This window comes from Bactrocera latifrons, unplaced genomic scaffold (assembly GCF_001853355.1).
Source record: "Bactrocera latifrons isolate USDA-ARS-PBARC rearing strain unplaced genomic scaffold, ASM185335v1 scaffold_72, whole genome shotgun sequence".
NCBI classification, from domain to species: domain Eukaryota; kingdom Metazoa; phylum Arthropoda; class Insecta; order Diptera; family Tephritidae; genus Bactrocera; species Bactrocera latifrons.
In genome coordinates, this window is record NW_017537401.1 from 102,743 (window position 1) to 126,303 (window position 23,561).

The 23,561-nt window shown below is 37.4% G+C and overlaps 1 protein-coding gene across 1 annotated transcript in view; it reads right to left on the bottom strand.

Annotated features, from left to right (window-relative positions):
- LOC108976070 overlaps nt 1–23,561 on the bottom strand; it is a 59,732-nt gene that overhangs the window by 8,611 nt on the left and 27,560 nt on the right. Inside the window, exons 4-8 of the mRNA XM_018944989.1 lie at nt 15,190–15,350; nt 12,748–13,020; nt 7,265–7,361; nt 6,233–6,360; nt 650–792 (exon numbers count right to left, since the gene is read on the bottom strand). Of these exons, the coding sequence (XP_018800534.1) occupies nt 650–792; nt 6,233–6,360; nt 7,265–7,361; nt 12,748–13,020; nt 15,190–15,350 (802 nt within the window). The remainder of the gene's footprint in view (nt 1–649; nt 793–6,232; nt 6,361–7,264; nt 7,362–12,747; nt 13,021–15,189; nt 15,351–23,561) is intronic.

The following is a 23,561-nucleotide window of genomic DNA, read 5'->3' on the forward strand; positions in this document are numbered from 1 at the left end:
TTATTTAAAAGCAGTGCTCTTTCATTCATCATAATTTTGTTATTTTCATGAAACTGAGAATCAATGTCATTCGTCAGTTCCTATGACAGTCGGATATATATAGCTGACAGGAAAACGGAAATTTTATCCGACCGAGTGCTATGACTCAGCCGCATTCTTGAAATTTATTTTAAAGATGTTTTCAGAGCGTTTGAGSGCGGCCCTTTAAACTCTTGAAGCAATCCAACTGTATACAAAAATTAGAATAATTTAAAAGTAAAATTAGAGAAAGGAGATATAAAGAGAACAAGAWATAAAAACTAAATAAATGTTAAAATCATAAAAATAAAATACAAAAAAGAATAATATTTTGCGAATCACTTTGAATTTTTTTCAAAGTAGTAAAGCAAGATAATATGCTCAACCAGACTTTTATCCAATACCGCAGACACCCAGCGTTTGCAACAAATTAAGTTCTTTATGTAACATGTGACAATACCAATTGAGTTTGCCGTTTCTGCTTGCTTGCGTTAGCTGCTTTTAACAACCAATGCAACAAAAAAAAAAAAAAAAAATTGCTACAATTTCTATACAAACATAAGAATTTGCACATACATAGTAGAGTATATACATATATTATATATATTATATATCCAGCCGTGCTGCTTACCTTATTTTGGCAGCGGGTTCCAGAATATCCTTTGGTGCAGCGACATTCGAAATTGCCAATGTGATCGATGCATTCGCCATCGTTCTGACATGGATTCGATTCGCATTCATTATATTCAAAATTGCAGAGTTCACCAGCGAATCCTGTGATGCCACCGTAGATGAACGTAATCAACAAACCATTATTGAATGATGTGCATGTTGGTGATGTGTTTGTGTGTTCGCATGTCGCAATGTTGGCAGCACATGGTCGTTGCAGGCGTTTTGGCACGGCAATAACACGAAAGACATAAAAGAGAATGCGGGTAAAAAATTGAGTTGAAAAGAATACATTCGGTATTGGCACAATCGTGTAAAGAAATGAAAACTAATGGAAATGTTTTTAATGAGATTTATGCAGATGATATGTCCCCGTTGATTTATGAACTGGAAAATGTGTGCCAGAAAAAAAAAGTAAATGTGTGCGAAGTTGTAAGTCATTTCTGTAAGGAAGTAAGTTGCATAAGGTATGTTGCAAGTAGATGCTGTACGTATTAAAAAGTTGCATTTCTGTGAGTTTGTTGGTGACTGCCACAAACTACGTGCGTTTAATTAAGTAAATAAAAACAGATGAAAGGATTTCCCAGCATTTATGCACCTTAAACACAGAATGGTTATTATGTGGCAGCGTTCACAGTTGATAATCACGCAGTTTATTGAGTTTATATAAGTGGTAATACAGAAGATGCATAAGATATTCGACCACACATAAAAWAAGTTACATAAAAATATATTGCCCTTGGGTAACTCAGAACTACRATCGCTTTACATTTTGTGAAATGCGAAATTTGTGAGTTTGTAGGGCAGCTATATGCTATAGTCATCCGATGTGAACAATTTGTGTGGAGATTGTACCGATGATTTGACTATTCGTGCAACCCAAATTTCGTTAAGATAGCTTGTGAAAAAAAATTCCTCACAAGCACTTGATGCCGATGCTTCAGTTTGTAGAGCAACCATATGCTATAGTGATCCAATATGAACGATTTCTTCGCAGATTGCACCATTACAATGCGCAATAATGCGTGCTAAATTTCTTAAATATAGCTCACCAAATGAAAAAGTGTTCCATATGAGGACAGTATTCTGATGGATCAGTTTGAATGACAGCGATGTATGTATATACTATAGTGGACTCAGCACGTCATGCTTATTCCCTAAAAGTCTTTTATGAGATACCTTCARCTTTTGGAATGTTTCATTGTTGATCTGGAGATCGCATGTGGACTACTATATACAGTCATTTGTGTAGACATAAAAATATGACTCCTGTATCCGATCTTGCTGTAAAAGTCTCGGAAAAGCTTCTCGTGGGCAATACAAATTTACTAAGGCGTTTATCTTATATTCCCAACAGCTTGGTACGTTACCTGAAAGTGTGAGCTCGCAAATGTTTAAGCCTTTATCTCTCAAACGCGGTATTATGAAGAAGCAATTATTGAGAGAGGGCAATGTCATATTAGAATCCCCACAACTTGGGAGAGACCCACAACTTGGAACAAGCTAGCCTTACTGAATAYAAAGARTTTACAGGATCTTTTATGATCGATCTTGGATCAAAAGGATCTTGGGTCAGCGCTGACAAAGCGACCGCGAAACTAACGATTGCAGGGTTTGTCGGCTTTACAGTTACYTGCGATTCTGCTGTGRCCTGGTACTAACATTAATCTTATCACAAAGTGACGCGTGGCACTGATAACGAGRTTAGGAATTCCTTAAGGCTAGTGTCATCTTTCTGCTATCAGAGTGTATAGTTAGTTCTCCGAAAGGGGTTGCAYTCAAAAGCAGGAAATCCTTCCCTCCAATCCAAGTTTTTAGCCAAGCGTAAGTAAGCTCACTGCACCGCTCCTCCAATAGCTTTCAACATATAAGAATAAGTCGCTAGAATTTAGTTTGGCGATTCCATGATCAAAAAAATCCCTTTTAAAGTCAAAGCCTGCAAGAATTTTAAAATGTCGGGAGACATTTTCTGTTACAGAGCCAGATTATCTGAGTGTGGTACCAACTTTCGTGGTAATACACCTTCCGGCGATATCCCTGAACACGATATGCAGAATTACGKTAAGTCCCATGGTTGAACCTTAGTCACCCCTCATGCTAATGAGCGCCCCGCTTTGAAAGCTGTCGAGCTACCTTCCAAATTTAGTCGTTTCTTGGGTCTCCGCCCCACAAAGACTGTGTAGTACATAATGGGGTTGACCATTGCGTCATAGAGACAGTGTACTACTATTGTTGAGAGACCCCGTTTTTTGCAAATAGCTATTCTGCAGCAGATAAGGCAATCAATATCTCCATTGCACTCTCCCCGATATTAGGTATGCAAGAAAGCATTATATTTATTTTATCTTAGTTCCCATAYGATTTTCCAGTTCCACGAACGCTATGAATTTTTAGTAGATCTTTCGAGCCGTAATCGTGAAGAAATCTTGTTGAGATTTTATTATATTTCAGTTAAATTAGTTTCATCCCAAAAATTATTGCCGAATTAATGCCAAATTATTTTAATAATAGATTTTATCAATCATTTCTAAATATTTATCAAGTTTTAATACATAAAATTGTGAGTGTTTTTAAAGTAGCTTGAGTTTCCAACCTGTTTTTTTTTTTAATTATTTTTTCTCTAGACAAGTAGATACTTTCTTTAGTATTCCCTAAGTATTTACTTTATTTTTGTAATTTCATTAGCATAAATTTAGTTATTTGGCATAATATATGTCTGTATACATTTTGGGTTCGGGGTTGAAATCAGCGAAGCATTGTTGATGAGGGCAGGCCGCAAGGGACAAACCACAAAATTCACAAATTGAAAATGGCGCCAGTCAAAGCTTCTGTAAGTAGCCACTTGGTTCACAGTCGTTTGATGGCGACTGTGGCTCTGGAATATTTTACCCAAATATTGTTTATACTTTGTGTTGATACTTTCGCTGGCGCTAGGACGTAGACAGTTGTCAGTGCGCATTTGCATTTTCATAGATTTTTTTATTTCCCACTGCCGTTTTTTGTCCTATGAGAAATTTACATGCTGATGTTTGGCATTTTTTTGTGTCACTTGTGTGATTTATGTTTGCGCACCTTCTTCAACTATGTGTTTTTGCTACCACCTTTGCTATTTGCTATTTTATCTTTTATTTTTTATTTTTTTTTATATATTTTTTATTCGATTTTTTTTTGTTTTTCTTTTGGCATTGCCCAAATGTCACACTCACTTCGCTTATTACATTTTCCCTCGGTGCTAATTTGAATATTGTACATATTGATTTGTGTGTGACAATTTACTGCATTCTAATTGAATTTTTCATTTTGCCAGCTTACAACATTTGCCACTCAAAGCACTCATTCAGTATTCACCATTACCATGGAAGTCTTGTTTGGCACTCGAAACAATTCGTGAATTTAATTTGTTTGTTTCATGCGGGCTCTTGAATGTCAAATAAAGTGAATGTGATGCGCTGTCGTTTGCCATTCACGTTATATGCGGTTAGCGTTGTTTGTTCGCTGAGTGCACATCCACATATAAATATATATATATACTATATATACCATGTATACATATATGCGTTTATATATGTGCGCATGGTTTTGCCATTGTGCACCACGTTTTATTGTGATTTCATTTGCAACGAATTCGCGTGCAAAATCCACGCAATCCAATGCTCGCCTCTGTGCACAAACAATACACCTCCCACACACCGGGCCATTAACAATAAAGTACCGCCATGCAATGCCACCAAGTTCATATGGATTTAGATTTGCAACAACAAWAGACTGTGAGTGGAATTATTTGCCGAATGGCTGGGAAATCAATCGAATTGAGATTTTCAAGTGTAGAGTAGTCGGGATTTYGAAATTTTGGTTATTTTTGCCTGGCTCTTCAAATTTAAATGGTGAGGCTTTTATAAATAGCTGAATGCTATTGCATTATTATTTTTATGTGTGTTTTATGAAGATGTTTTTATTTTTTATTTTTATCGATCATTTTTTATGGCAGYTACATYCTATAGGAGGCCGATATGGACAATATATTTYAAATCAAAAGGTTTTCCATATAATGATTTTATTCTCATGGATCAGTTTGTGGAAGAGTTACCTTCGWTGATGCCTCTTCTAGGGTACCGACTGGTAAAACATACAAGAGTACCACAACGAAGACAGGGACGGGCTGGTAATGTTGTTCCTCAATAACTCAGCATTTAGATGGGGTCTTAGTATGGTTAAAAGTAAGACAAGGCTGAATCAAGGTGTCATGCGGCGGGCGCCGAGGAGCAACCTGCAAGTCAGATAACAAAAGTATGGCTGTTAAGATATGTTGGTTTTAAGGTCGACAACCCAGCGAATGCAAGGTATGCGAAGAAGCAACGTGTGCTGCTTACCTGTTGCGAATAGTGCAACTGTAACCGCCAACTAATGAGGTAATACCTAATTTTAAGCTTGAACCACTAACACCGACAGAGCTCAGCTGAAGAGACTAAGACGTTAGGCAAAAGACCGAAGACAAAGGGAGTAATACCTATAAATATTGCCCGGAAACGCATTGATTGCACTGACAAACGTCGGCCTGGAGGTTCTAACAAGAAATCGGTGTCTGCCACAGATCTCGGCCGGTATCAGGGACAAATAAAAATGATTGCTTGTGACGGCAAGCGATCGACATCCCGTTCAGGACAAGGGAAATAGTCTGGACCCCAGCTATATCATCGCTTCTCGACCTGTTAAAGTATGTCATCAGAGTCTGTAACTCGAATCTACCTGTGGAAGGGTGGAAATTAATTAAGGCCTGCATGGATCCCGTATCAGAATCTAGCGTGGAGACCAAAATGGTCACAATACAGGTCCTAATATAGCCAGCAAAGATATCCATCAAATTTCTTTGAAAAAGTGGGGGTGAAATCAATTATGGATTCACCGCAATTGTCTTCTGACTGGCCTGTGTTTAATAGGTTCACATGCGGTGCGGTTACATATTCTGTCGAACGTTTTTTGCCAAAGCTGTATAGAGGACGGTGAAGTGGGATCATTCTGTCATTTCCTTATATATTTCTCGACTTTTGTCASACTGAGATTGAAATATGTATATTTATGAGAATTTGGTGATCCACTTTTAGGACTTTATGGGTAAGACAAAGGCCAAATATATGACCAAGAGAACACCATTGGTTTTTAATCAATCCCACGACCTAACCTAACTTAAACTAAATTTATATAATATTTTAAAATTCTCTTCAACATAGTGAAATTAAAGCAATTCGAAGACTCTTATTCACTTCATTATCACCACGTTATTATATTTGATTATAAGAAAGTTCGTTTAGTGTTTTTAGTACCACGTCCGAAAATATTGACATAACGGCAGAGAAATTCCATTATCTCTCCCGAAATTCAGCTGTATTATTTCTCAACRGTTCATAAATAAATATACGCTTTAATACACTTGTTCTTCAACTGTGTCAGAAGTCACTTTGCCCACCTACATACACCCCGTATAAAATAAAGCGAAGTGAAATAACATCGTGAAAAGCAATGATCACAAGCAATATCGTATACTCACCCGGYTGACAGAAACAACGGAAGCCATCCTCTTGATCCACACAAATGCCATGTACACATGGTGATGATTCGCATTCGTTGAGGCTGTGTTGGCACAGTGGGCCCGTATAGCCAGGAGTGCAGTCACATCTGTTTACGCATACAAAACAGACGAATTTAAAATAAACAAAAGACAATAGACTAAATACGAGAGTTTATATTAAATGCAACCCTGCATGAGTGTACGCAATTGTGGTTAGTGTGGGTGAATGAGGGAAATGCTGCCAACGCGTTTTGAGGTTAGGTTGCACGTGCACGCAGCCACACACACACTCACACGTGCTTAGCGTAGAGTTTGCTTGGGAAACTAACGGAAAGTTAGTAAATATGTGCACTATATCACGCGAAATGCCGCGGTAAATACAAAAGCAAATATGCAGTTAGGTATGTGTATATGTTTGCAGGTTGAAATATATATGCTTGTATGTGTGTGCAAWGAGTTTTATGCACACACAAATAAATCCGCGCCTATTTTTGCTCAATTAAATGCCGCAAAGCCAAACTTGCGCTTGTTGTTTTTATTTTTGTCTTTTGGTGGTTTTAATTGTTGTCGATACATATGTGTTGTTGTAGTTTTAATTGACATTTTTGTCGTGTTGCGCATATATTGTGGCGTTTGYATTGTTCAATTGCGGTCGTGAATTTATAGCGAAAAGCCACTCCCTCACCCTCCTTTCTCACGGTAACAATGCGTTGGCGTGTCTATTGAATTAAAGTGAGTGTGTAAATGTTTTTTGTGTGAAGTTTTTCGGCGTGAAATGTTGAGTTGCATATGTACAAGTATGTGTGTGTGCATGGGTTTCTATAGTGAAATGCCAGTTGCATTTGATTATTGATTTTTTTTGGTGCATAACTGCATTTATTCATATATATTTTAGCTGCAATTAGCCTTCTATAAATAATTATAACCTCAAATCTCATTACTAAAATAAATAAATATTTATAAATAAAGTGATTTACGTCAGTCGTGTTTTGGTATTGTGCAAAAGCTTACCTGAAATGTGTTGAATTGCCTACACAACTGCCGCCATTCATACATTCCGCCGAGTTGCATGGATCCGACTCGTATTGACAGTTCTTACCCGTGTAACCTGCAAAATAATGCATTAAATAACWTTTTTGTAATGGAAATTTAAAGTTTATATTAAGTAAATCAGGCAAAATTTGTTTATAATTTTATTTTAGTGAAAATTTAACCTTATCACTACCGAAATATACGCAGCGTTGTTATAAAAATTTATATAATATTTGGGATAGATAAAATTTACTTAAAAAAAACAATAAAAAAAGTTTTTCTATCTTTCAGAAGGAAGATATGTGCTGGAATAATATGTTCCACTAGTATATTTAGACGGTATTATGTGGCCCATTGGTATAATTTTTTGAGAACAATGAAATGTAGTTTTTATAGGGTGATTTATTTCGAGGAAGTTATTAGATTAGTTATTAGTTTCAGATAGTTCATTCGTTAACTAATTTTTGATGACTTATTCGAGCATTTCGACTGGTAACTRCCGCATGACACACGTCTTGTTCTGGTCCAAGGCCTGACTTTATATATCCTCTCAGAAAAGAGTCTAACGATGTGATATCACACGATTTTGGTGTCCAATCCATCGGGCCAAAACGTGMAATTCTCTATTWACCAAAGTGTTTCCCCAATAAATCCATTGATTGATCGGATGTGAGTGAAGTGACGCCATAACGTTGAAACCAAATGTCGTCATGATCAAGAGCTTCAATTTCAGATGCCCAAAACCRTAATCATGGCAAGATAACGTTTGCCATTGACGGAAACGTACTCATCGGTATCATGTTTGAAGAAATATAGACTGATGACTTTAAAGGTCTTCAAAACAACACCAAAACGTAGTTTTGTTCTCCCATATCCGGTAATTTCGCTCGTTTACATATCGATTGAGCAGGAAATTGGCCTCATYGCTCGAAAACCTCGGACTTTCTTGGAAATTTTTAAGAACTCGTAGAGCGAATCRATTGAGCTTTCAAATTAAGATCTCGAAGTTAAATTCGCGAASTCGTTCCATAAGTCAGTTCGAGTTGCTGCAATAGCGCCGAATCGACTTTTTCCGCTAGACTGCTATATTTTTTGTAATGCGTGCTGGACGTGGTCTATTCGGTCGAATGCTATACAATAATGAAAGTTGGGTCTAAAGATGGATGATGGTGTTGCGAATAGTACGCTYAGTAGGTCGATTCACGCGAAACAGATTCTTCTTTTTCCTTACTGGCGTAGACACCGCTTACRGGATTATAGCCGARTTAAYAACAGCGGAACAGTCGSTTCTTCTTYTGTAAATTCCAAGCGAAGCCAGGTCTTTCTTCACCCGGTCTTTCCAGYGGAGTGGAGTGTTKTCGTCCATATTTTAGGATATGACTTAGCCAGCGTAGTTAGTGTYTGGTAATTCGCTGCACTATGTCGATGTTGTCGTATATTTCGTACATTTCAATCGTTCCATCGACTGCGGTATTCGGCGTTGCCAATGCGSAAAAKACCATAARTATTTYGCATAACCTTTCTTTCRRRAACTCATCAGATGTTGTCATCGTCTATGKTTCTGCACCATTTAGCAGGACGGCGATGATGAGTGACTTGTATACTTTAATTCTCGATTGTCTACTCAGTCCAAAGTAACMACTGCGATACTCGAAACACCTTCTAAAATTATTAATTTTCGTAATAAAGTTGAAGCATTTGTAGACTTTATTCAGGCGTATGTTTTACCATGATGAAATGCCAAACAATACGAAACAAAAACCAAAAAAAAAAAAAAACAAAATTCTATTGAAAGCTTTATTATGTACTTCATTTTAAGCTGCATAATAATAATAATTATTTTATTTTKTAGAGCTTAAGCTTAAATGCAATTTAATTGCTACTATTCCACATCTCACGTTGAAGCGCTGTTTTTTTTTTTAATGCTTGAAAATCAATCAGAACTTTTAGTTTCGCTTCGGGCATTCGTTTCCCATTAACGTTATAATTCCTTTGTGCATTGGAGTTATCATAGCGCATTGAGTGCAATCGCTAATGCCACAATAATAATTAATGAAGCGATATGGAAATAAAATTAAGAGGATTATATAAGCTTTTGGGGCTTTTACATAATGTGACCAAATTGTGAGAGTGTGTGGGTGTATTTGAGCTATATAATAATAGCGCGCTTTTTTTTGTGGTTTCAGTAAATATGTGCGTATACATATAAGGGTTGGTAAAAAAAAAAAAATTGTTTGTTTGGTATTCTTTAAAATAGGATCTTAGACATTTCTAAACAAATATGCCTTAAAATAATTTTAAAAGTTGACGAAATGATTTTAAAAGCTCATATCTTTTAAACGYTTAGGTTTGTAGTATTTTGGAAGCGTGAGTGCTTTTACTTTAGAACGACTGGCATCTTTAATAAGTGCAAGAAAGTATCAGTTGGCACTATCTCCGTGAGTTTCCACGCAGTGAAATGCAAGCGCAATAAATTAGCTTCCACAGTCGTCACTTCGACGGCTTTAATTGGCATCACTTACACATCAATTTATAAAGCAACTTAAAGCACTCAATTGACTGCTTTAAAATCACAGGAAACGGAAACGGAAACGGAAATCGGCAGGAATAAAATCAGCAAAAAAAAAATGTTTCCATCCCAAACCAACATTCGCTGCCTTTTCAGTTTTACACTTATTTCATTCCATTTTTTTATTGAAGCTTTAGCATRTTCATACTGCTGCTTCCTTTTGCAATTATTTATATATTCTGTCAGCTCTTAATATTTTCTTTGCTTTAATATTTGTGGACATTTTTCAACTCGCCCTTAATGAAGTAAAAAGTATGAGCTATGTTTGCCTTTGTTTTTAGTTGCAGCCAGCCTTTTTCCATTTAATTTCATAATTCTTCAAGCGTTATATATAGAAGCACTTTTCCTAACAATATTGCTGTACAAACGTAACCATCAATTTGCTATATCCGCCTTCGACCAAGCGCAGGAGTGGGTCCACAAAGTGCGCTTCATGTTTTCATCAGTTCGCTCGTTTGGTTCCTTTCTTTGCGTTTTACTTACGTCAAACGTGCGCTTATTCATACATTTTGCCTTTCGTACTTTTAATCTTACGTTTTTTTCATTATTCTGTTTCAGTCTTGCTTTGTGCTCTGTTTCTGCTTTTGTTGYTAAAACTTCAAAGTGTTTGCATTGTTGTACCAATTTAATATTTTTTTTTCTATAGTGACCCTAATTGAGTTTAATTAGCGCGAATGACCACCAATGGCAGTTTACAATGTTGCCCGCTTATTTGGCCCGCCAACGGTGGGGTCGCGCTGCATTCACRGGTTTGTTGTTACTTGATGGGTTCGTTGGTTTGCCAGCGGACTAAAAGCTAAAGACTGCTGAGCCTGAGTGTGGTTAATGGAGACGTTGAAAATAGTTCGAGTAAAATGGTAATAATAAAGTTTTGTTATTATAAAACCACATTAAATTTGAGCTGACTATGCGCCGCGGCAGATGGGGGCTAATTGAGTATTCAGTATATTTTTTCATGTGCTTTGTTCTACGGATTAATTTAAGTGATAATGGAGAGTTTTGAATTTGCTATGGAAGCTAGTACTTTTTTATTTCAAATAGTTGACTGTGGCAGTAAAAATGCGTTAAAATTTTTAGTGGGGCTTGAGGAATAAAGTTAAAATGATGAGATGGAGGAAATAGTTTTGAAAGTGGCGTAGAATATACTTTATATGTAATATTTTTTTTTTCACTTAGCGGTGCCATTTCTAATTTTATCGACTAAAGGTCTTATAGGTAGGTTGTCTTTTAGATTTATTTCGGCATTTGGCAACCCCAGAGTTGCAATCTGGCAACTCACAACTTTATCGTAAAGATTTTTTATATTATAAARTATCAATTAAAAAGTTCCAGGCCTGCCTTTTTTTTTATTACAAAATAATTTTTTTAATCAACATATTATGTTAATACATAACTCACTTTAATTGTGATGTAGTACGATTTATCCTTTGTTGAAATTAGGCCCCAATTTTGGCGATCACCACTTAATTCGACGAAAATTTGTCCGGAAAGTAATAAGACTGGGTCGATTTAAAAAAATTGTTGAACCAATCGTTACAATTCTTTAAAACTCTCAAAATAGGCTCCTTTTGCGTTTATGCAGCACTGCCAGCGCGATTTGTAAGCTTTAAAGGCATCACGGTARCTATTCTCCGGAATAGCCTTGAGAGCCGAGGTGCATGCTGTTTAGTTTTCCTCTGTCGCCTCAAAAGAAAAGGARGATTGCCTTTTTGCCTCGGGATCATACTCAAAGATCCATGACTCGTCACCTGTGATTATGTTATTCAAAAATTGGGGTCCCTTTCACACATATTCAAATTTTCTTGGAACACTTCCACTCCTTGCAATTTTTGGTTGTTACTGAGCACYCCCAGCACAGTCTCCATCAGCGAMCTCTTCTCGGTCGACCAAAAAGGTTCGGTGCCACCGAAACATATTACTTTTTGCTAAGGTAACATCTGGATAAGTCTGTATGATCATATCAAATGTCTTTGTCGCTGATTTAGCGAGTTTCACATAGAATTTATTCGCGKACCTCCGCTTTATCGAAATTTTCGGCTTGCACCGCTTATAGAAACCCRTCGCGCGAAAATGTTTGCTCGTTCGTTAGCTAGSAACGGCCTCTACCGAATCCAGTCGGTGAGTGCATGCCCCGAAGTTCTGTCGCTGGGGAARAAAATCAGTCCTATTACTTTCCGGACAAACCCTGCTGTAGTCGCAGTCGCTTATCATCCATCCTTTTTCGGGGTAGTCAATAAAAATTATTCTATGTGAATCTCAAAATACGGACGCCATAACATTGCCAATCGACAGATTTTTCCATACTTTCAAGTGGGGTCATCGTGGGCAGCACACTCGCATGACTGTCGATTGGAATTCGGAGTRAAATATTGGAGCCATGTTTACTCCCTTGTCACATCTCGATGCTAAAACTTGCTTATTTTGCTTGAACACCTCTGAACACTGCTCCGAATCGTCAAAAGTGAGCTTACGCGGTACTCCCTTTGCACTGAGGTTTCTCATATACAAATATTCGTGAACTATATTATGTACATCTACAAGTGATATCCTTAGAGTGCCTGCTATCTGGAACAACTACWCTTTGATGTTTTCGTCGGAAACACCACTTTTGGACGTACAMTGCGTTCATCGACTWCGGTGCTCATTTCACCATGTCAGAACTTATCATACTAATCCTGGAGGGTTGAMTTTTTTAGAGCAGTGTCCGGAAGCTTATTATCAAGCCAAGTTTTTTTTTCAACTATATTTTATATATATAATCATATATATCTATTTCAAGTAGCGTCATCTACATACATATGTGTCAGCCCTGGCACTTTTCAACTGAACTGTTATTGCATATATATATTTTTACTTTCTTTTTTAAAATTGAAAGCACAATTATTAAACTTACCATAAGGACACAAGCATTGATATGAATTTCCCTCATGCCCTTGCGAAAGGTCAACACAAATGCCATTGTTGGTGCATGGACTGGGCGTACAAGCGTCGATCTCCTCACAGTGGGGCCCAGCAAAACCGCTGCAGCACTGACACTCATACTCCTCCATCGCTGAGTTCGAGTAGCACACACCTTTGCCGGAGCATTCAGCGCTCTCGCCACAATTGTCGGTTTTTGCGGTGACCTTCAGACGAACGCACTGCGAGCCCCACAGCTCAGAAACAACTGTAGAGCGAGAAAATATTACGATTACACATACATAAGCAAGTGGCAACGTGAAATTGAAAAATATTTGTTAGAAAGTGCACGCTTGCATTCTTCTAAGTAAATAAGTAGTGTAGAGTACTGGGGTATAAATTTTAGAAATAATGTTAGAAAACAAAAAATTATAATAAAATAATAAATGTTGGCGAGTGGCGAAAACGAAAAGTGAAATGAAATTTTCTCTGTTGGCTGCAGCGCATTTTCCTAATTTTCTCAGTTTTGCAGTTTTGCGGCAYGCCATTATCAACCAACACTATTGCGTAGCAATGACAACTTCATTAAAACGTCACACTGGCACCAAAAAGCACATATTTGATGCGTTTTGTGGTTGTAAAGCGCTCGCATAATGTGAATGCGGCAGCAGCTGTATGTAAATACGACGTGGTGCACATGTTGCTGTAGAGTTCATAACGATAATGCAGTGACTGTGTGCAAAAATTGCTAAACTAACTGAGGGCTCTGCCATCGCTGCTTCAATATAGCAGACATTATGCACTTGAATATGATTACACCGCTTGAAAGTAGGCACAGCAAGCCAAAAGCGAAATTTTGCTTGTTTAGAAAACTCTTTTAYTTAATGAGTTATTTTCAAAATTTGTAATATGTGCTATTGTTAAGAACAACMCTACAATCTCCGAACATTTTGTTCAGATTGGACCACTGTAGCATGTAGCTGTCATATAAATTCTCAAACGCAAATCAAGTATGGTTTGCATGGAAAACTTTTTTATTTGACGAGATATCTTCACGCATTACAGCCTAAAAATGTACTATAATTTCCGACGAAATTTTTCAGAATGATCAACATTAGCATATATCTATCGTACAGACTGTCAAGCCCAAATCAAGTTTTTGTATGGAAAATTTTTTTATTTAATGGGATATCATCATGAAATTTAGAATACAGTATTATATTGGGCAATGCTACAAGCTCCGAACGTTTTGCTCAGATGGAAGTCCTATAGCATATAGGTGCTATACAAACAGACAGTTCAAAAACATGTTCTTCTATGAAAAACTTTTTTATTTCGGGAGATATTTTAAAAAAATTTCTCATAGTTTTTTGWTTAAGAAAATGCTACCACTTCCGAAGATATTGTTCAGATCGAGCCACTATCAGATGTGGCTGTCATACAAACCGACCGATCAAAATAAAGTTTTTATATGGAAAGCTTTTTCTAGGACGAGATATCTTCACAGAATTTGGCATGCATTATTATYCATAGCAACGTTACAATTTTCTAATAAGCTATATAGACCAACCAACTATAACATATAACTGTCATATAAACTCAACTATCCAAATCAAGCTAAATATATTTTTACACACTTCTATACAATAAGAAATACAGCTGTGAAGCTTACTAAATTTTCGATGCAACCCAAGTTAAAATTTTTGCTTGTTTTTCAATTTTTTTTTTGCCTTGCAGCAATAGCTTACACCATTTTGCTCACTGGTTGCAAGCTGACAGCATTAGACAGCAAAGGCGCATAAGCGAGAGAGGTGCAATAAAAGCACAAACCCTATATACCGTTATTAAAGTACTTTAGCTTTTAAAACAGTACAGTTGCGTTTACAAACGCATTCAGCTGGCCTAATTTAGTAGGTGCAACGCACAGACCGTACACCATGGTGTATGAGTGATATTTATATCTTCATGTGMATACGCGCAAATGCACACTGGCTGACGGCATGCTTATGCAGCACGCATTAAACCATCAACACGCATTTAATATCAGCACTCGACCATGCAAAGCACTTGCTTAGCCTAATAACCAATCWCGCCTGCGCCAGAGGTGCTGCTTTGCTGCGACCGGAAACACGCTGGTCTGCTCTACGAGCGATTTCCGCACAGCATAGCCAACGGCGTTGAAAAGTTGGTATGAAAGCTAATGACAGCAAACATAACACCAACAATACAAACAACTACAGCAAACAAGTGGTATAGCATAAAATGGGGGGAAATGTGTGATACATATCAGCATACAGCAAATGCTTGTGGAGCTTTGACAGCTATGTGGTATCGGTAATGGAATACATAAAAATACTGTATGCATTGCTATATACACATATATTTATCTTTGCGAATTTTGTAAATATATAGTTGCTATAAATGTTGAGCTACTCACCAATTAGCAAGTTGACTCCCTCGGTGAGGTCCTTATCATAGAGTGTCACCAGTTTCCTGCCATCGACAACCAACGGTGTTATATCCAATAGTATACCCTCCGTAACGTCGCAATGTTCATGTCCCGAGCGTGTCACCTGATAGACTTGAGTATTGTGGGCACTGTGTGTGTGTTTGTACGAGTTTCAGCGTTTGTTTGCATTTATTCATTTATGTAAGCGCAATATGTTTATGTGTGTGTTTGTGTGAATTGATGTGTTGGTGTAGGAATCAATGAAAAGAGTAGAAGCGTACACATTTTAGTTGGTTACTTGTTTTGGTGTTTACTTTGAGCTAAATAAATGGGGTTGTCACTGYAAACTTAAAGCACAGACACACACATACATCCACACACCAGTAAAGTAACCAATATACACATATACACATATCCAGTAACTACAAAACTGTAGCCGTTTGGCGCCAGAGCAGAAACAAATGCAACCATGCGTTAAGTGTAGGGTAAGAAAATATATTGAATTTTATTGCGAAACTCGTATGTGGCTGCTTTGCACCGAGGAGTGTGGCAAAACAAAAAAACGTATACAGAGGAGTTTATAAAAGTGAAAAATAAGAAGAAAAAAAATAAAAAATGCAAACGAGCACAGCATATAGTAAAACTATATCTTTGTACGCTTGAGTACACCGCAAAAGCGTACACTTAAACAAGATGCTCTCAATTAGTATGTAGAGTGTTCAACAAACCAGGAATAAATTGGTGACAGTGGTGCTTGTTTGCTGTTTTTTGCTAAATTGTTAAATTAAATTAGCTTTGAGTCGTACGGTTGCGTAATACGTATTCATTACTGATTGAGATTACCACAATGGCGTTAAATTGAAGGCAGTGTTAGATGAGTACTAAAGTATCTATATAAAGCGAAGATCGATGAAAATCAGTATTTTAGTATACAGAAAAAAGTGGTTTCAAATTAGCTAGATACCCCYCTCAAATATCGTATCAAGAAATCWTTTCAAGGGGTAAGGTCTACAGAAAAATGGGCCTTGAATATCTATCATTCACCGTTCAAGAGATAGTTTTGGGGTCGAGGATTCTACTTAGACTTGAGATGGGAACGCCCATATTTGTTATAAAATCACTTTCTGAGGTTCCTGGTCATAACTCGAAAGACAGTACCGAAAGCTTGAGCAATATTTGCCACACTTTAGATACTCAGTTGGGTCAAGCCGGCAGAGATAGATGAACACTGGTATTCTTTTAGCAAAAGCTATTGTTCAATACTTCATGTCRTATTTTTGGCCCATTTTACGGCTGCTTTTGTTGCATATTTATATCTAGGGAAGTGTTCCGTTGACTTTAGATATGCTGAAATTCACTGTTGGTTGACTATTATTAATGCTTCGATTCGGATATATTGACAATGTSAGTTAGGTTTGATTTGGTATAGTAAATAGCCTGAGATCTCATAGTGTTACAAATAATCCCACTTGGACAACTAGAGACGCTTGTCGGTTATAATTTGCAGAGTTCATAGGTCTGCCACAAATTTATTGCAGCGGCTAATAATAATTCTGAGCGATGCTCCGAGTTCGCAAAAAGTTTGGCAACTGAGCGGTCAGTTTCCACGTTGGGGCAGACGGCTTTCACACCACTAAAATTGCTGGTTGCTGATCAACTTTCTCGAGTATACAAAGGTAGTGATGCTCTCCCTGAAGAAAACCTCCGAAGTYAGGAAAACGACTCCGAAATACTGAGATTGCAATATGCTCAAAAAGAGCGCAGTATCAAGCTTTTTGCAATTGACTGACTGAGGTGGACAGTAATGGACCATCATTTTCAGGTACCAGCTAGAGAGAGTTACCAGTGACGTACCAGAAGAGAAGTAGAGGTCCTACGCGGAAGTGGCTCGTCCTCCGTTTGAGTCAGCGTTCAGTGATGACCTTATGGATCTAATTCTGTGATCGAATATTGGTTATTGTACAACTTKCTATGAATGTCTTTATGTGGTGCTGCTGAATTCTAGATTACAGTCCACTTGCTTTAGAGAGTAAATTTGGGATAACATCTGAAGAGAGTAAGCAGTGAGAATGTCGTTTGCTGAGACAAAKACTTTCGAGAGAAGTTACTTTTTCAAAGTCAAAAGTAGCTTGACTAAGYTCTTTATAAACACTGTTTGTATATTTCTCTATAAAAGTTAATTGGAATCGGTCGGAAATCTTTTAATTTTAGTAAACTCGCCAATTTTTACGAAATTTTTATACAAGTAGGTAGCTATTTTCTAYGCTTTACGTACTTATTATACTTTGYTTATTATTCTTTGCAAATTCAGTTATATATATTCGTAGACAAACGAAGAGTCTTACAYATTTGCCAATTTGTTTTTCCGCTCAACTTTGGCGTCTCTTCATTCGCAATTCCACACGGAATGAGCAARCAAACGAGCGGAATTTGATAGCGGAAGTTCTGTGCGGTAACTTGTGTTTAATTAGTACGACTCGGTTTATCTATCTTAATAGTTATGTGGCACAATAGTTATCATCCTGCTCATGCTTAAATATTTTTCTCTTTTCTAAATACTTGTGCGCTCAACGTTAAGCTTTGTTCAAAGTTGTTAAACTAATTAAGGTTGACTGRAAGTAAGGTTAAGAGTATGTGGATTGTCGTCACAAATGCGTTTATGATCATACTGCACACATGTATGCTTTTGAGACACTTGAAAGATAGGTGAGTAGGTGTGTGAGAGCATTATGTGTTAAAATATTGTTGGAAAAGTTGTGATGTGAAATTGTTTTTTTTACTCCAGCATTTAGTCTTATATATCTTTATGCTTGTGTGTTGGCGGAAGTATTCACMATTATAAATATTGCCTTAATTTGGTTCAACTTTTAAATTTTTATATTTGTGAAAAGTATTTGCCTTAACTGGGCAAACAACGTCGTTATGCATAATTTAGAAATTATTTGAATGTTTGTATTCATATTTCATATGTATTTGTTATTTGTGTAACAAAACATATTTGTCTACGTCTTTTAAGATGCCTATTTTTTGAGGTGCTGACCTCATGGGCCACCATAATTATAGTACGTTTGGACATTTTTGATAAAATCTGGTCTTCGTTAATGATATGTGGTGCCATGGCGCACAAGCAATATTAATCATAAATGTTCCWATGTTCCACCCATCCATGTAAACCTAATGAACAGAGTMCAGTCAGAACACCTACCTTTGCGATGAGATTGACTTTGTTAAGCGACAGTAGTTCCCAGGACCCCTTACGATTCCCTCTGACCCAGAATGATTTCGCAGTCGCATAAGTTCTATTTGTTGACCAGTGCTTGCCGAGCTTACTGTAGGTCCAAAGCCAGATTGCAAGATGCCCTCCTGTGAAAGATTATTGGCTTTGAAACTTCGGTGATTCCACTGTGACCGAGTTCTTGCCATTGAAGTTAKGCACTATTTGGCTAGTTTCGATAGCACAGTATGCTAACTGACAAATATAGTCGCTCGGCTATCAGAATAGATGTACTTATACCACTCTGAAAAAGGCTGCACCTTGATGGCAATCAGCTGATAGCCTGGAACTAGAGATTATGGAGAGCACTTGACAGAAGACTCTACCTACTAACGTTTCTCTTAATTGAAACTTTTCACCACACATTTGATCCCTTTGCTGGGRATGTTCTTACTTGTAGTGCACCACAGATGCCGATGGCGGCTGCTGATTGAACATGATTCATCTGCTTTTCTAATGTGGTTTTTCTAAGCGCCTTTTATCAGACAATGACTCTATCTATTCTGAATTTGTCCTCTACGAGAGTATAAGGCGACTAATGCCTTCCTCTCCTCGCCCGTTGGCTTCTTACTATTCAAGGTGAGCCAAAAATAACTTCATCCTGTCCCACTGCGTTACCACATCTTGATACCTTAACGCGAGATTGTACAAAAAGAGCTATATCGTCCACGTATTCAACTATCCGGAAGACTTGGATCTCAAGTTCCCTCAAAAAGTTGTTCACGACTGAGTTCCAGAGCACGGAGGAAAAGACGCCAGCCTCGGCGTGCTTCGACCTAAAACTTAGTGACCTCAAGGAAGGTACTCGTAGCAAAGTCTTTATGTATAAGCGCTCCCTCCAGCTATGACACTACCGTGTGCGAGGCAGTGCCAATCCGCTTGCCGTTTATACATTCCCAACATATAGCAAACCTTCCATAGTAGGTCATGAGTCTTTATAGCGTTTTCAATAGCAACGAGAAGACATTGAAAAAACTAGAGTATAAGGATAATGACATTAATTTAATTTACGAGTTTTAATACTTTAAATATTGCGTGTTAGTTATTAGCAAAGCGCAATAAATTTCCAAAAGAAGAGCGCTGATGATTGCATGATGTGTTTATTTTGTAATATCATCATTTCCATCATTCGCTGTCATTTATATGACTTCAAGCAGCTTTCGAATTATACATACATACACTTGTGCACTTGTAAAAAAAGTGTGTAGAACGACTAGTCACTGCTTCCTTATACAACTCTATATATTTCGATATATATATCCTTCTATACCTATATATACCATATATATATATATATATATAGCTTGGTGTACATTTAATCGATAATAAAAACTTTTGCACGCTGTCATGCCGACATTGTGAAAAGTTGTGATTTTTTTCACATTTTATTTCGCTTGAAATGAGTTTCCYCCATTCACCCCTGCGTTCGAGATGCTGCTGTGCAGGTTTCAAAGCACGACTTTTTGCTTGCCAACATAAGTGGTCGCATTGACTTTTCACGTTTACAAGATCAAAAGTTAGTTACTCCATTTTTCTTCTTCGATTTTTTTCGCTAACAATCTTTTCCTTATTTTGTGAAAAAGGGGGRAAAAACAGCAACAACAACGACTGATGCTTTCGTCTCATATTCTTTTCAAATGTGTGCAAACTTTCGTACTTCACATCATTTGTTCCTTTCAATGCGTTCATGTTTGACTCGCGCTTCTACACACATACACATTTGTGCTTATGTGCGTGTGTTGCGTGCTCAATGAGCTCGGTTTGATTGCGGCTTTTTGAATGGTACGCCGGCGAAAGTAAGAATCCTTAAAAAGTGCAAACCCATACAATGAGCTCACSCACCCACGTATGTGTTTGAGGTTTTTGTATATGTATTGTATTAAATTGATAAATTTTGTGAGGAAAAAGTAATGAAAAAGATTCATTAAAAGTTTTTGAAAAATATATTTTTTTATTTTATTTTTTTTGTTTGCGCTTTTGAGGCAATTTGTTACATTTTTTTTCTCACTCGACATTAATATTSCATTCTTTGCCGGAGAGAAAGCGTTTTTATGCTGAAAATATTAAAAAATTGTATAGGTATGTGTTGTGTACAGTTATTGTGGTAATATAGCAGCAGCAGTCCGCTCAAATGAGTAATTAAAAGGGAATCCAATAACAAATGTATGAAATACTTCAAGTTGAAATATTGGCCAGCAATACGGCCATTGATTAAAAATAAACTTTCCAACGCAAGATCCGAGTTTTAGTATGAACGAGATATGTTTGGAAATTACATATAATATATATATCTCAATGTTGTTGGTATGTGTACAATTTGTTTTTAATTAAGTTCGGGCTAAAGTTTGCGTCAAGTTGTGTTTGTCGATAACAAATATTAGATTCACACAAGTTCAGGGAAGAAATCAGTCAGCTGTAAGTATTTAGTGCTGAAGAAGCGAAAAGTTTTTATTTGCTAATGAAACAGKTAGATTACTTTTTTAGAAGTATAACTATGTTTGTAAGTTTCACGAAATTTTTGGATTACATTCACGCATATTAAAATGCCAAAAACTATTTTTGGCATTTATATCTATTTTCTGGCAATACTAAGAACCAGTAGGCCCATTTATGGTGTAACAGTTGACTAATTTTATCTAACCTAATCTATATTTATTACATGATGGCTTAAAGCTTCTTGATTGGCTCAAAAAGAAGGCAAAGGAGCGCTAGCCCACAGGCGGTCAAACCTAGGCCATCATTAGGCTCATTGCGCACTTGTGTGGAAAAAACAAGGCATATTCAGCAATTCAGTAGATTTGATAAAATATATAAGTAGTTCCTCCACTCCAGCTTTGTAATGTTTCTAAAGTTGGAGCATTGAGAGCCGCAAAAGTCCGTCTCATCCAGTTGAAGGCAAAGAAAATGATGCGTCTCATTCTGTATGCTCCGCGCCTGCTCTGTACGCTGCCAAATCAATTTTTCAATTTTTGCGAAGTTGGAATCTTAAGGGTAGGTGCTCTGTGTTCCCTTTTGTCCAGATGTAGAAGATTTTTGGTCTGTAAACCATCAAAGCAACCCTTAAAATTAAGTTTGTTTTGAAGCCTTCTAGATCTATCTCTTTAATGAAGTTACCTAAACTTTTGTATAATTTTCTGACAAAATCCAAAATGTAATTAAATCCTTTATTCACTTAAGAAACTCTAATTACTTAAAGACTAGTAAGACTTTATGATAAAGTTTTCAAATGGAAAAAAGTCTCAGCGCATTTTGTGTAAAGACGCTCAGCAGTTCACCGYCAGATTCACATTTCCGAAACACATATCATTAAGGATATTTTTGRCAATAAATTTGCGATACACGAAACTTTAACCGAACAATAAATGCGTTAGCGTGCCTTTGCTTATGCTATGCGATTGGATGTTGTCGGTATGTGAGTGTGTAACGTTGTAACGTTGTCTGAGACATCTAAGTGGGTACACTTGAGATACCGCTACTTGTTCCACTTACGGCGAAAATGCTCCATTTACGAACCACTCAAACGTGCTGAGATGTGTGCGGCTGATGTGAAGCCGATGCTGCGGGGTGCCTACACATATCCACGGCAAATGCGTAACTGTAGTAAGCTGCCAGCACACACTATCGGACTAAAGTATCCRTACAATTGCCTCAACAGATCGTCACTTGGGGGAATATAGGGAAATGTGCGTATAAGAGCACCTGCGCTAAAACACCAAATGAATGCCTGCTYGTCTTGTATTCAGCATACCACCGCACTCGCATCTCCTACCCGCATCTGCGCCCAACAAATGTAATTTCACCGTTACAAAACCACTTCTGTGTGTGGTGCATGGGTATGTGTGAAAGGAGGCACAGCCAGCGGCTATAAAAGGAAATTTATGTGCACAGTTGGGAGGCGTCCGCTCTCTTCATCGTGCAACGGTGACCGAGCTTTGGAATTTTAACGGCGGCAGGAAGCTAGTGGGAAGCAATAATAATAAAAATATAGTAAGGAAAACAATTGTAGCTGCTCGTTGTAGATGAGTGTGTGTGTGGAGGTGCGTTTGTTTGGTTTGTAAACAATTGGGAGAATTTAATAGACCGCTGAAAGCATGGTGAATAGCAGAAAAATAAAGGATTGAGAGAAAAATTTCGCTGCAGCAGCACAAAGAGAGTGAGCTAACCAATGGTGCTGTCAATAGTCGCTAACAGGGCATTAGTGATGGGCCCAACCACATTCTATACAGCCGCCAGCAGTAAAASAGGACAAACACATACTTATATACTGCAAGTACTTCTCGGTTGTGGGCAATTCCTGGCATTCTTAGCTTTACAATTCCGTGTTTTACATTGTAGCATCAGGAAAATGTAGGTGTGCTCGCATTGCAGGAGTTAGAAACCAATAAATATTCTAAATGATTGCCGTAATGCGATTAGTAGACAAGCGCGAACAAACTACAAATTCTGGAATTATCACCTTACAACAAATTTTATGATACCCGGTTTTTTAAGGCGATGCATCATTATATTTTATACAGGACTCATATATCGAATTAGAAGGCCTTCATACTTCTTCAGTTTACAGGACAGTCGCGTCTACGTAATCGGAACCGATGCGTATTTTTATATGGYCAAGGACTGCCAATTCAGTCGAATTCTTCAAAATTACTTCGGGAAAGTTTTCTTCTGCGTTGATTCCTTTTTTATAATATCAATAAATCTGACTCAACCCCAATCGAAAAAAATCAGGAATTTTATTTAAAGTCTGTATTATCGCCTTCAACATAGGCTGCATTGAGCCAATACAAGCGAACCAGTGCATAATCCGCACACCTGTTRCGAGCCTCGGYGGGGATGGTCTTCAGMGCCTTCAGSSAATAACTTTCATTACCTTCAAATGCCTCTTGATAAGTTCCCCGGAGCAAATTCTTCAGTTTCGAAGATAGTAMAGAGTCTTAGAGAGTCAAATTTGTTGAATAAGGTGGCTGTGCAAAGTCTCTTCTTTGTTTTGCCTAACAGTCCGACACACAATGTGACAGTGAATTATCGTGTTGAAAAACCTTTGAATTTTCTGATTACAAACCCTATCGTTGACGACATATTCCTG